The 13,930-nt window shown below is 44.1% G+C and overlaps 1 protein-coding gene across 2 annotated transcripts in view; it reads right to left on the reverse strand.

Annotated features, from left to right (window-relative positions):
* Window positions 1–582: 582 nt before the first annotated feature.
* Window positions 583–13,930, reverse strand: part of glis2b (GLIS family zinc finger 2b) — a 38,842-nt gene continuing 25,494 nt past the window's right edge. The window contains exons 2-7 of one of the 2 annotated variants that reach the window (XM_088069102.1): window positions 10,746–10,947; window positions 10,220–10,350; window positions 7,344–7,499; window positions 7,082–7,215; window positions 6,598–6,716; window positions 583–5,931 (exon numbers count right to left, since the gene is read on the reverse strand). In XM_088069102.1, coding sequence (XP_087925228.1) covers window positions 5,192–5,931; window positions 6,598–6,716; window positions 7,082–7,215; window positions 7,344–7,499; window positions 10,220–10,350; window positions 10,746–10,923 — 1,458 coding nt within the window. In that variant the 5' untranslated portion in view covers window positions 10,924–10,947 and the 3' untranslated portion in view covers window positions 583–5,191. The remainder of the gene's footprint in view (window positions 5,932–6,597; window positions 6,717–7,081; window positions 7,216–7,343; window positions 7,500–10,219; window positions 10,351–10,745; window positions 10,948–13,930) is intronic. The other variant, XM_088069103.1, reaches the window with a different exon arrangement.

Below are 13,930 nucleotides of genomic sequence, written 5' to 3' on the forward strand. Positions count from 1 at the left end.
CTGGTCTACCAACTGCCTCGATCAGTGTGGTAGTTTGTGTTTGTGTTGTTGTGTGACTTTGTTGAATCCAAATGTAGATTTTTAAATGCTAAAGTCAGACAATTACTGAAACAAAAATAAGAGATTGTGGCAGCTCCTGTGCTCAGTCATGTAAAATGACTGTTTTTCCTCAGTGAATCTGGCTTTGAAGAATGCAATGTAACAGCTTCATTTTCCAGTTGAAAATCACTGTGTGTCTGATATTAAGGTAAAGCAGTAAAAATACTATCACTATAGTGTACATTAAACTGACATTGATTATTTTTTAAATTCTCTTTATTTTTGTGGCTAAAATACGTTTTGTTGACGACAACAACTTCCATGTCGGTCTCTGGCCTGCTTCTGCAAACTTGGGGCGTGCTGATTTGCGCCTACTGTAGTTAGTATACTGTCTATGGATACGTACTCTTAAAAAAAAAAATCTGAACTATCCCTTCAAAGGGACAGAATCACATATAACTGGATGATTTTATGCTTCTATATTTGTAAATACCCACAATAGTCGATGTTATTGTGTACTTGGAACAAAAATGAACACACAAGTTGTATCAAATACAACTTTATTAAACATTTTTCTTTTCATTGACATTATTATCAATATCGTAATAAAATTCCTCTAAAACAGGAGAACACCGCTATGTTGTACCAATTGGAGACTTTTACAACTCTAAAATTCTGCATGTTCAACCACAGAACATGATGCCAGGAAAAAATATATTTTCATATAATCATTTTGTTTCATATAGTGTATAACTTTCTATATTTCACCTATAATAAAAAGGCACTTGGAAAAATTAAAATACTGACATAATCTCACAAATGTGCAAAAAACATAACTTGGAACAGGCCTTGCATGGCCTTAGTCTTATCATTAACCCTTTGTGCAACACTGTGGCACTTCAGTCAATGGCACCCCTTTTACAATGACACTGACCTAGCTAGCTAACACAAATTTTGTGCCCTGGATTTCAGTTCCACTTTTCAAAGCAGTAAGTAAGGGTTATTTTAAATTCTCCAGAGGCAAGTACCGCTTTTATACTGTCAAAAAAATAAAACAATAATTTCAGACATTTTAGCGACTGAGGATGATTTTTACAATTATTCTTGGTTCCCAAAACAAAAAACGCTGTACACTGAGAACGGATGTGGCAGCATCCCCATATCTACACACGCTATGAGGGGAACAAAAGTGCAGTTTATTACAGACTGAGCTCAAAGGGTTAATGGATCATACAGCTTATTTGATATTGGAAAAAAAAAAAGAAGAAAAAAGATGTGGACCCTGTGAGGATCCGTGTCGTATTATTCAACTTTCTGCTGCCGTGCTGAGTCTCTGTCCCTTGCTTCGACCTGCAGAGGAGAGACAGACAGACGGGAGGAGGAGAGCCGCTGCATCTGTGGGTTTCACTGTTGCCAGGGAAACCATGTCTAGCCTACTTAACACCTGTTTCTGATGACATCACACGCCAGGATCGTCCACTCACAGGCAGAGATTCACTTCAATGCCCAGCCTGAACCCAGAGACAGGCCACTGGTGAGTGTGTGTGTGTGTGTGTGTGTGTGTGTGTGTGTGTGTGTGTGTGTGTGTGTGTGTCTGAGATAACGATGACTAAGAATTACTGAGGCAGAAACACAGGTATGCAGTTCATCTCTGCTGTGAATCCTTGCAGGTCTGTGGGAGGTCTGAAACACAGACAGGGTTGTTTTTGTTTACTGTGTTCGCTGCTTGTTCGCCTGTTTTCTCCATCTCTGGTAAAATGCTTTGTGGCCGGGAGGTGGGGGAGTTGAGCCTTTTGGGTTTAATCTATTAAAGAAGAAAAAAACAAAACCCAGAGGGCAGACAGAGTTCAGTGGCCTAGTTTTCTGCAGGCTGGTATGCCTGTGAGTGGCTGCCACGTTGGGCACAGCACAGCCAGTGACTTCAGAGCTGAGAGGGCCGTTTGCTTGGGTTGGTGGCCAGATGGACGGCGGCTGCACAGCGCAGCCATCCCCTGCCTCTTCTCCTCTGCTGGCGCGCAGCCTCTCCCCTCATCTCTCCCTTTCCCTTGTCCATTCATTCAGCCAATCCTGTCTCTCTTTGCTCTCACGCTTTCCCAGAGCTGCCCGCCATTTCACAGTCGGATGTTATTTCTCTGTGGTTTCCCTTTATCTGACGGTGGGGATAAAAAGTCAGAACAAAGGAAGTTGTTGGCAAATCTAATATAACCCTGAAGAGACACTTAAAACAGATATGTGTTATATGTCTACATCTTCTAATTGATCCCCAGTACACCGATATGATTGTCATGGAGGAATGTGATGTGATTTGTTCCATTAGAGTAAGAGTCTTACATATTTTCCCCGTGGAGCAGTGGTTTCCAACCTTTTTGGCTTAAAAAACATCATCTGAATTTAGGACCCCTGATTACAGTTTATAGCCTGAGTTTGGATTTACTGTTGTGAGCAGTTAAATTTCTCCTTCTCCTGTTGTTTAATTGACCCTTAAGAGGTAACTATGATCAGCATTTCACAAGAAACAAGACTAGGAGTTACTTAGAATCTACCGCTGTTGTAGCTAGGGGTGTGCAATACCATAAAATTTAGTTTGCAATCCGATACCAAGTGATATAAGGCCTGAATCGTCAATATAAATACCAACCCTTTTATTATTAAAAGCAGCTTATGTACTTGAATGTAGGGGAGATCAATGTGTCGTTGTTTACGAGGTGAACAATCAGTCTGCTAAAGTAACTAGTAAGTAAAGCAGCTAATGATGACCAATTACAGTTTCAAAATGAAACACTGACCAGTGCTGAAGATATGATTCAACTAAATGATTAATTTAAAGAGGTATGCATGATGATATTGGCACATCATCAGCCAACATGCTGATTTCTGCCGATATGACCACCAGAAAAGAAAGTTGTTGTCATGTTTTAGTCTTTTTATATTTATCTTTCCACAAAAATTGTCAGTGTCAATTTCCTTTATGATAAAATAGAAAATAGTATTGAATATCCATCTTTCTTAATAGTATTTTATCAAAGTTAGAAAATCCAAGTTTGGGTCCATGACCTAATGTGTACAAATTGTGATCAATTTAGGGGTCCTTGACCCAAAAAAAAGGTTGGGTACCACCGCCTGAGAAAAAACCTCTCTCTCGACATCTCCTCAACCCCTCGAAAGACTCTTCCTCGACAGCAGAAAGCTGAGCGCAGAGCAGCCGTCACAGAACAAAAGAAGCAACTTCAACATCAGAAAAAAAATGTCTCGTCTGAACAACAGCAAAACAAAAATAATAACAATTTTTTTAAAAAACAGCAATAACTGATTATTTCTAAGACTGGGCGATGGAAAAGTAAGACCACCAACATAAGCAGAGATGGAGGAGTGAGAGGAGGGAGGAGGGTCGGTGTGTGACAGTCTCTTGAGGAAATGTTCCTTGTGTTGTGATGATCCTCTCCTGCTTCTCTACCTCGCCGCTGTGGAGATGGCAGTCAACATCATACATGCATTAGCACTGAGCAACACAAGCCTGGGAGGACCCCACAGCAAAATTACAGAGAAAAAAGGGAATACTAGCTTTTAAAGAACCATCACTTGGCTGTAACATTTCATAAAACATGTAAGGAATATAGTGTGTGGTAAGTGACTGCTTAATGGAACCATGAGAAAAGTTTTCCCAGACGTCATATGAGTCTTTTTTTTTCTTTGCCCCTTTGGACAGAGTAAAATGAGGCAGTTTGCAATAGTGTGGCTTCCTAGTCAGTCCAGCTGTATGTGGCATTGAGTGCATCATACCCCCTTTCTGTGGCACAATACCTACATCCCTCTTTTCCACGTATTTTTGGCACAGCATGGGACTTGTTGGGACAAAACTTCAACCAGCAAGTTGGGTTTCGACTTTGACCACCTGTTTTTCACAGCTGGTTTTGGGTCGGGTCATTTTTTTAAAAACAAGACACTAGTGTTTATCACCACAGTGGCCCTTTTATATACAAAACTGGCCATGTTGATTCAATTACGGGAAAGCAGCTGGACAATCCAGAAGTTAAAACAGTGCGAGTTCTGTACGTGGAAAGCAGGATGTTGTGTAGTGTGTCTACCAGAAGGGGGAGCCAGACACACCGCTGCCTTAAATTTGTAAAAGAGGAAGTGATGATTGGTCATTGTCAGGTGATGCAACACCATTTGTCTGTACTTAGTTCGCTCTGTGCCCTAAAAGCCCCTAAGTCTGCACGCCTGGCGCACATTCTGGTGGACTAGGCTGGTCCATGTTGGTCACCCTCCCCAAACTGGGGACAGATTGTCAAAAGTGCTCTCTCCCAGTTTACGTTACACTGGTGGGAGCTGAGAGGTTAGCAGCAGTTTTGAGGTTTTCAATACTATCACCAGTTGACACTATTAAGTGCTGTGTTTCATTTAACTGTCTCAGAGCTAAAAAAAAAAAAAACAACTGCAAATCCAAGACAGTTTGAGTTCACTTGCTTTGGTTTGGCAAGCCTGTCTGAGTCATATTAATCACAGCAGCCTGTGAAAAATAGGTCATAACTTTAAAATCAACTGTGGAGAATCGTCCTATTACGTGCACGTTAGCTTAACTGTGAGTGCGTCATTCAGTTTCATGGTGCGTCTATCTCACTGCTAAGCTGGAGGCACCCTGTCGATTGAATCATATAAATACTTATTAATGAATCAGGACTTTTTGTAGGGACACAGAGCACTAAGACTGTCACGTTCAGGAAACAGGAATGAATAAAGTATAAAATACAAAATAAGAGAGCAAAGAGGAGCCCGTTGTTGGGCCTTGTGATAGAAATACATGATCCTGAACGGAGTTCTTGGGCCCCAAGTTTCCCATCAATACTAGAGGCTTGCGTTGTCATTTATTGTGAGGTGTAGTGTTATCTATTGTTTTGCTGATTGAGGGTTTGATTAAGTTTCTCTATAGTTTTCTTCTCTCCCAACCTCTCTCTGAAATGCATTGCCTTGATTTGATTGTGCAAGCCAATCCCTATCACCTTTGACCGCCCGTACCCTCACTATGGCGTTCACCCTCCCATCCCGAACCCCCTGAGCTCTTCTGGAATGTGTGTGTGTGTGTGTGTGTGTGTGTGTGTGTGTGTGTGTGTGTGTGTGTGTGTGTGGGTGTGGGTGTGTGTGTGTGTGTGTATCAGTTGACCACAGCTGGCTTGAGCACCACGGTGCCTGGGGGGATGACCACCCAGGACAAGGGATCATGGGAACCCGTGGAGAGGTTCAGGACCCCCCCAGTCACCTCGTTCTCAGCCTCCTCCCCCCGGCCCTTCTTGGCCCGCTGGCTCTGGACCCTGTGCTCAGACGAGGCCCCCAGCACGGGCATCATCGGCAGGCCCAGGGCTGAGGAGGGGAACGGTGAGGAGAGCAGAGGGGGTTTGGCCAGGCCCAGCGGGGAGCCGTTGAAGGACAGGATGCTTGTTCCTCCCAGGCTGCCTGGAGGTGAGCCGGGGCAACCCAGCGTGCTGAGGTCCAGGGGCCGAGGACTGAGGGGGGACAGGGGTAGGGCACCGCCCAGACCTTGCAGAGCATGGCCTCCCAGGAGAGCAGCCGCTGCCCCTGGGATGATAATGTGGGCTGCACTCACATAGGACAGCTCTGAATCCTTCCCCCCTTCGCCAGCAAGCACTCCACTTTGACTCCCCCTCAGCAGGGAGCCCACCCCACCTGGGGAGCCCTGCTCCTGAGCCACAAAGTGCCCATGGGCCTTGATGTGCTTGCGGAGAGAACTGGGGTCTGTGTAGCGCTTCAGGCAGCCCACCATCTTGCAGTAGTAGGGCTTGTCCACATAGTGTGTGCGTGTGTGCTTGAAGCGATCACTGGAGTTGGAGTAGCGCTTGTTGCAACCCTCGTAGGGACAAATGTAGGGCTTTTCACCTGCAGTGAGGACAAACGGTCCAAGTGCTGAATATTCATTCAGAAAAATTTTACAATTTTACTTCACAAAAATAAAGAAAAATGTATTGATTTTAGCTTTGACATAGAGTGCCCCAGGTATGATGTTTTTCTGTAGGCCAACCCGAAAGCTAACGTTGTCGAAGAGCTTATGGTATTTTTCAGTTTGATTCTGGATTACTGCAGAAAATAAGCTCTGCCATAAACAAATGTTTATGATACTTACACATTTTGTTCAGCAAGATAAAATTCACAAATAAACACCACTTTCAGGATTTTAAAAGCCTAAATGCAATCAGCAGAAGTGAGAAGTTAATGTTATGCGATAAACGAACTACACCACGGTTGCATCCCCACCACAATGAGGCTGTAGTGTCATTTAGCCACTTGTCAGCATCCGCCTTCTTTAACATATAAAAGCTACAAAGTTCACAGTAGGGTATTCACTAGGCATATTATGTTGTAGGACAAAACATAAAAGTCTCTTCAGCTTGTGTTAACCACAAACCTTATTTCAGGCTTCTAGCCAAAACCCATTTAAAAAACCCCATTGACTTCAAGACAAGGGAACCGGAGGTGCTATTTGATTTCTGGCTTTTAGGACTCATTCCTGGGGTTCTCCATTCTGTGTGCAGCTCTACCACTGACCTGTGTGGGACCTGTTGTGTATCTTGAGGTTCTCCAGGCGTGAGAAGCTCTTGTTGCAGGTGGGACAGCGATGGGGCTTCTCGTTAGTGTGAGTGCGGATGTGGATAAGCATCTTGTACCTGCAGCCATACAGAAGAATAACTTCCTTTTGAGTTCCTCCCTGATTTATACTGTATACTCAAATGTCCAGTGTGTAGGATTTAGCGGCATCTAGTGGTGAGGTTGCATAACTGAAACTTCTCCAGTGTGCTAAGACGGTGTTTAGTTTGTCTGTTCTGGGCTACTGTAGAACAAAATATTGGACTCTGTGGACAAGGACACGCTCCGTATGTAGATATAAACAGCTCACAGCTTCTTATTTTCAGGTGATTATGAACTAATGAAAACATAGCTATGCATATGATATACAATTTCGGTAAAAACATGCACCTAAATCCTACACACTAGACCTTTACTAAATCAGCCAAGTGTGTGATTTTCTCACCGAGCATTGAAACCCCTCCCTTTGCGAGCACAGCCCTCCCAGTGGCAGCAGTACCCAGAATCCTTCTCTGGTTTGACATGGAAGTCGTTGACATGGTCCACCAGGTCTTGCAGGGAGTCAAAAAGAAGATGACACTAAAAGGAACAAAAAAAAAATTCAGCAATTCAAATGAATAGAGATGATAAAGATACTGTGAGCTGAGTCTAGTTTGGCTACAACAGGCTCACAAAAAAGGGTTTTTCTACTGCTTTCTGGGTCTTACCTTCTTCCAGCGGCAGGCAAGTTGTTCATCTGCTGAGAGGTCAGGAGAGGCTCTCTTGTCACTCGTCTGGCCAATAAACATGGAGGATGGCAGGTGAAGTCCCGTCCCAGCTCCGATTGGCACAAAAAACTGAAAGGCCTGTGAAATGTGAGAATTCTGGTAAACAAACAGAAAAGGGGGGGGCAGCAGGGTTAAAAATCAATAAATCACTGAGCAACTCTAGTTTTAGTTGATGTTTAAAGGAACAGTGTGATGGATCTTGTGGCATCTAGTGGTGAGGCTTGCAGATTGCAACCAGCTGAAACTTCTGCCGTGTGACAAGCGTGAACTCCCGGTTAGGATTCCTTCAGTGGTCACTGTCTAGATGGTTTTTACCAGGAGCAGAATCATCTGCAGAAGTCTCTGCCTCTCCAAAATAAACGGACCAGGGGCGAGATGCATAAACAATATGTACAAAAACCATGTGTACTTCTTTTTTCACACATAAACTGAGTTTTAGAAATGAAGTATGTGCCCTGAGAAAAAGAGCGCCTCACGCATTCTTCAGAGCAGGTGTGCACACGGTTTGAGATAGATGCGAGTCATATAATAAGGACAAGATTAAATATAAGTTGAAGGACAGATAACATTGTTTACGGGTTGCTTGCCACTTTCGCAGATTGTGCTATTAGGCTATTTTTCCAGCCTACACATCATTCTGTAAAATGTAAATCAAAGGTGCATTTATAAAGTTTATTTATATGTTTTACTATTTTAATTTACATTCAACTCCCTGTAAACGATCATCATAAGTTTATCCGGTGAAGCATTTTGTAAAGTCAGTTTCCACCCAAGCACTATCCCACTATGAATCTTTGATCATCCTTCTGACGTTTAATAATAATGATGAGTGAGAACTTATGCAATGGCTGTTTGCAGAAATGTGATGAATAAGTGGTACGGATGCTACAAATACAGCTGTGTGTAATGACAGCTGCTATGTCACCGTTGGAAAACCTCACCGATGTGGCACAGCTGGTGAAATTGATCTTACTTTCTGTATTTCTCAATAACAGATCTTATGAGTGGTGGGTGGTTGATTGTGTATCTTGTATTACACTTCGTATTGTGCAGTGTGTACTAACAGTTTTAATTGTGTAGGCAGGCATCTGCACTTCATAAATTTAAAATGCATTTATTGTTATTTCATGTTGTAATTTGTATTGTGCAATGTGCACCCGCTGTTCTTATAGTATAAGGAATTCGCACTGGTAACTGTAAATACTGTATTTATTTTTGTGCAATTTGTAGTTATCTTTTATACTGCAAGATATTTGCATCAGGCACTTTAATTTTGGTTGATGTGTGTTTCATGCCTGCTTTTGATTTGCACAGTGCATATTGGTCATTCAAGTAACTTGATCAGTCAAGTCATTGCACACTTTCCCCTTGATAACTAAACTAAACTAAACTAAACAATATGGTATGATATCCTAATGGTTGTTTGAGGGCATTTCATTGCATTCATTCACTGCATTCATTTATGCAATACAATCCTGACTGTGCAGCCGGCAGTACGAGCTCTGATCCTGCTCTCTCTGACAGCACTGTCAATCTACTGTAGCATACTTGAGAACAGACCATCAGCTGGATGACATAAACAGGTTCTGATGGCCCTTACTGAGAAAATACTTGATAGAGACAAAAGTCTCTCTTTCTGTCAATGGAGTACAGCGCTGCTGCTCTTCATCTCCTTCAAAAATCCACTCCACTTTTTCTCTTGTAGTCACCCGCTGTGTGCTACAAAACCTCCCTACATCCCCGAGCTCGGCATGAGAGCTGCAAGATTCACTGAACCTCAACTGGGGCTCAGAGTGCTAATGCACCGGCTCTTTCTCTCTCTCTCAAACACACACACACACACACACACACACACACACACACACACACACACACACACACACAGTAACTTAGCTCAAGCTGAAAACAGAGTCCTAATGAAAAGTGGTGTTTGGAATAAGGGACACGAGTCCGAGCATAGGGAAGCACAGAGAGAATAAGGGTGCAAATGGATCACAATCTTATGGCTGTCTCGTCGCAACTCATCTTCAGCTATGTAAAAAATGTGTGTGTGACAAATTTCATAAAATGAGACCAATTCCCTGCGCTGAGCTCTGCCTCTGCATGCAAAACTATGTGAGCCGCTTTATGAGATGCTGTCGGGGAGAGAACATGTGAGTATGAGCATGTGCAGCTGTTCCTCTGTAAGAAGTGTGTTAGAGAGAGCAAGGGGGGACAGAAAGCATCTTATCTGCATCCAGCGGGGATAAGTCGAGTATATCATGGGTGTAATGGTGGGGTCGGGGGGGCTATCTGGGACGTGAGTATGAAGGACAGCTGAATGGTCCCAGCCAGCGCGTCTCAATTCAATTGGGAGAGAATTGAATTAAGCGGCGTGAGGTCTGCATGGCTGTACCTTGTCTTAAATTTGATTATATGTACACACACACACACAGGCGCACACACACGTCATGCCAATGGGGCCACTGAGTGCAAGTTGCACAGACAGAGGCACTTGTTGGGGACATAAGAGGTGTTTGATAAGAGCTACCCCCCTCTCTCTCACAAGCCTCCCACCCCTTGCATAGCCTTATTCCCTTATGGAGAGTGTGACACAACCCGATGTTGTTCCTGACTTGCTGACCCCAGCAGGCTGAGTCACTCTGCGCTACGGACAGGAAAAATGTTGGCCACTCACCAAAGCACTGAAAGACAGTGTTTATTCTTTCAACAACTCAGAGGTGACTGACGAGAGAGAGACAATAGAGGTTGAGAGGGCTCGTAAAGTGGAGGAGATGTACTTGCTGTAGGTTTGTGCGTGTTTAAGTCATACTCACCCCTGAGGGGATGTAGTTGCCGTTGGTCATTTCTGGAGAGCTGGGAGTGTGGCGGGAGGAGGGAGACATGCTCAAGTCCACCGCAGGGGGGGTGGGGGTGTCTGTTCGATCATGAGGCACCACCTGCACACCTGAGCAAACACACACAAACACACACACCTCTTAAGATGACCTCTCACCTGGAGGATATTTATGTATTTTTGGGCCCAATGGCATCATGTGACAGACTCCAAGGTCTTAATTCCACATATGGCGACTATATAAAATTAGTTTCAAAGTCTGGCGCAGATCCTGGGGACTTGCAAATACTTGCAAAACTAATGTCATTCCCATCAGCCTCAGCTATACTTTGTGTTTAGTTTGCAACTGTTAGCATGATAACATGCTACACTTCTATGGTGATACAGAATGTGCTTCTAAACATCAGCATGTTAGCATGCTGGTGTAAGCATTTAGCTCAAACCACCACTGTACCTACATGCAGCCTCACAAAGGTGCACGCGGTGGCTGTTTCCTTTTGACCTACCTGTGTGTGGAGATGCTGGCGAGGCAGGCTCTATGACTGCGGTGCCATCATCCGCCATGCGGAGCTGGCGAGCTCGCTTGGGGTGCAGAGGAGAGAGGGGAGGAGAGCGCGCCCCTCTGTCCCGCCCATTGGTCCGCCGAGGGAGCTTCAGGTCCAGGGGCTCGTCCAGGGACAGCATGACCGCAACCCGCCGACCTCCCACCTGCACAAACAGTCACAGAAGGGCAGAGTTAGGCCGAGTTAGGACGAATGGGGCCAACGAAGGATAGTTTGGTTTTCATACAACCAAAAATACCATGAAATGCTGCATGCCTATGTGAAACAGTGACAGCCTGCAGGACACCTGCAACATTTCCCATGTGAATGTTGTTGAAAGTATCTCACATTCCACAATCCCACTGGGTAAGAAATATTCTCCAACAATGGTAAACCAACCACAATCGTAAACTGAAACACTGAGTAAGCCGAAGAAAAATAAACACACACACACACACATGTGGAGACCTGAGTGACCCCCTCCTCTTCTTCCACGCTGACCTTTACTCACACACTCTTCCTGAGGAATTTCTACAATCCAATCCAGATGGTCACCCTCACTGCCAGCCCTGCTTAACCCCGCCCCTCGGCCTGTCCCTGGCCCTTGCACCCTGTCACATCACCCCCAACTTAGCCCCACAGTGCGCACCCTCAGACCCCATGGACCTTTGCGACCCACCAGCAGCCCTCCGGGCCTTCAAGTCCAGCTGCACCTACTCCGTCCACCTCCTCCCTCCTCTAAACACACTGACCTCTGGACCCTGCCTCAGGGTTGTGGGCAGGCCACTTCATCTAGCTGTCATTTTGAGTTCTAGTTGTTCTTGTTGCAGTCTCCCTCTGGCACCAGATTAACCCAGCATCAGTCTTGCAGCCGTGAGTGAGCACCTGAGTGTCAGCCAAAACACTGACAAACTCAAAACTGACTACCATCATGTTTTTAGAGGCTGGAACATACATTTTGATTATATTTAGGAGTTTACAATCCAAAATGTTCCTATATTTCCTCGTTACCATTAGCTCCATGATACTAACTAGCTTGCATTTTGCACGTTACTTTATCAGCTGATGTTACATTAAAAATCGACAGCAGGTTCGACCTTAACTTAGGTAACTATTTGTGTGTTGGCTGCTCAGCGAGCTGAAATTTAGCTGCGCTGCTTGAATCTGCCGTTGTTGTCAGGGTGCTTTTAGCTTAAAACAGAAAAAGGAAAGTTTGAATTAAAAAATTTTTTTCATGTCTGTGACAGATGAAGACATCTAAACTGTGAAGTGAAAGGTTTTATGATGTAGATATGATACCACAAGACCATTTTCATCTACCTCTGCTGAAAAACACATCCGTCAAACAGTAAAAAAATTCAATTCTCTAGATTTTCTGTGCCTGAGCACGCAGAGAGTGTGGCTGCTCTAACATGTTAACATGGGCGCCAAAACAACCCCAAGAGGTTCCACGCTGCACACGCAGGCAGTGTGAACACTATTAGGGAAAGGTTTCCTTGGGGGCCTTTTGCCAGAAGGGGATTTCTTGGTTAAGGTTGATCACATTCTTTGGATTTTCCAGGAAAATTGGCCCCAGTCCCTTACATAGCGGTCAGTCTACAGGCTGCTATAGGCAGAGAAAGTGGGGGAAGGTCTCATCTTTTAAGTCACAATACAGTCTGTTCGCCCATTGGCAACAGAAAACGATTAATACATGTGAAAAAGTTACATACCATCAAAGGTGGGACCAAGTTATTGTTTTGTAAGTCACAAGTAAGTCGCAAGTCTGCACTTAAGTCCTGAGTCAAGTCCCAAGTTGAGACGGAAAACTCCCCAATCAAGTCCAAAGCTTTGAGTTTTGAGTCTTCCACAAGTTATAATGCCCTCTCTGCCAAATGTAAGACAATTTAAACAGCAGAGTAATGATATATTACATTTACAAAAATCATGAAAACTTTCTCAAATTTGTGATTATTTTTTGAAAGTTGTTGTGTCTGCATCTGTGGGCCTGCTTTTCGAACCACACGTTTTGCACACTGCAATTTTGTTTTTGTTGACCATCACATAGTTTTTGTACATGAATAAAACTCTTTAAAAAAAATCCAACTGGCACTCAGGAGCATAACATTAGTTCTTAATAGTTCTCTGCTGAAATTTAATTGGATGCTGTAGGATTGGTCCAAATAAAGTGGATCTGGGGAATTAAGTGGCAACTCCAAGTCATTTCCAAGTTGAAGTCATGTGACTCTAGTCCATTCCCCTGTATCGGTGCCTTAAAATCATATTTAAAGCCTCCAAAACAATCATAAAAGGTTAATGCTAAGGTTAACATGTCAACAAGTCAGATCCTTGCATCTGAAGTGTAAACAAATGCTGACTCTAGTCATCTTCACCCAGCATGTACTGACTCACACATATAGGCGGTGCTAGTACAATACTGCTTGGTTTAAAGCCAAGCTCTCCATTCAACACAATGTGTTAGGGTTCACTGCTCCCTCTCACCGGGCTCACACACACACACGCACACATCTCCTCAAAGCGTTTTCCGTCTACAAACGCACACACACTTGCAGGGTGTCCTATATTTCTGCTCGAGTTCATGTAAAACAGCTCCCAGTGTGCATGTTGAGAGTAGAAACACACACAAACAAACACACACACACACACACACACACACACACACACACACACACACACACACACACAGAGTCATACTTAGAGTACAGAAACACACACACGCACAAGTAATTAATCAAACTGTAATTTCAACAAATTCACCCCCTTCTTCCTCCCCCTCCCTCATACACACACATGCCGACACACAGTCAGAGAAGCCATGGTTAGTAGTGAATGGTGGGCTTTGAGAGCGACTGGCCAGGGGCCACATGAGAAGCCCTTGTGTCTGGGAGGCACGGAGCAGCAGTGAGGTCATCAGGTTCACCAGCCCAACGAGGGATGGCCACCATCTCACTCACACACACACACTCGTACACACAGCCGGAGGGGGGTGTAAAGACTCAATCAGCCATAGATAAGAGGACGATGATACACACACGTACTGATGCAAACAGAAGAACATACTGTATGAACATGTACACAGAGCAGCATTATGGTGTTATCAGTGAGATCTTTCTGTGTTGATGCACACACACTTATGCTCCTCACATGCA

This window comes from Plectropomus leopardus, chromosome 18 (genome assembly GCF_026936395.1).
Source record: "Plectropomus leopardus strain MGB_pleo_1.0 chromosome 18, ASM2693639v1, whole genome shotgun sequence".
NCBI lineage: Eukaryota > Metazoa > Chordata > Actinopteri > Perciformes > Serranidae > Plectropomus > Plectropomus leopardus.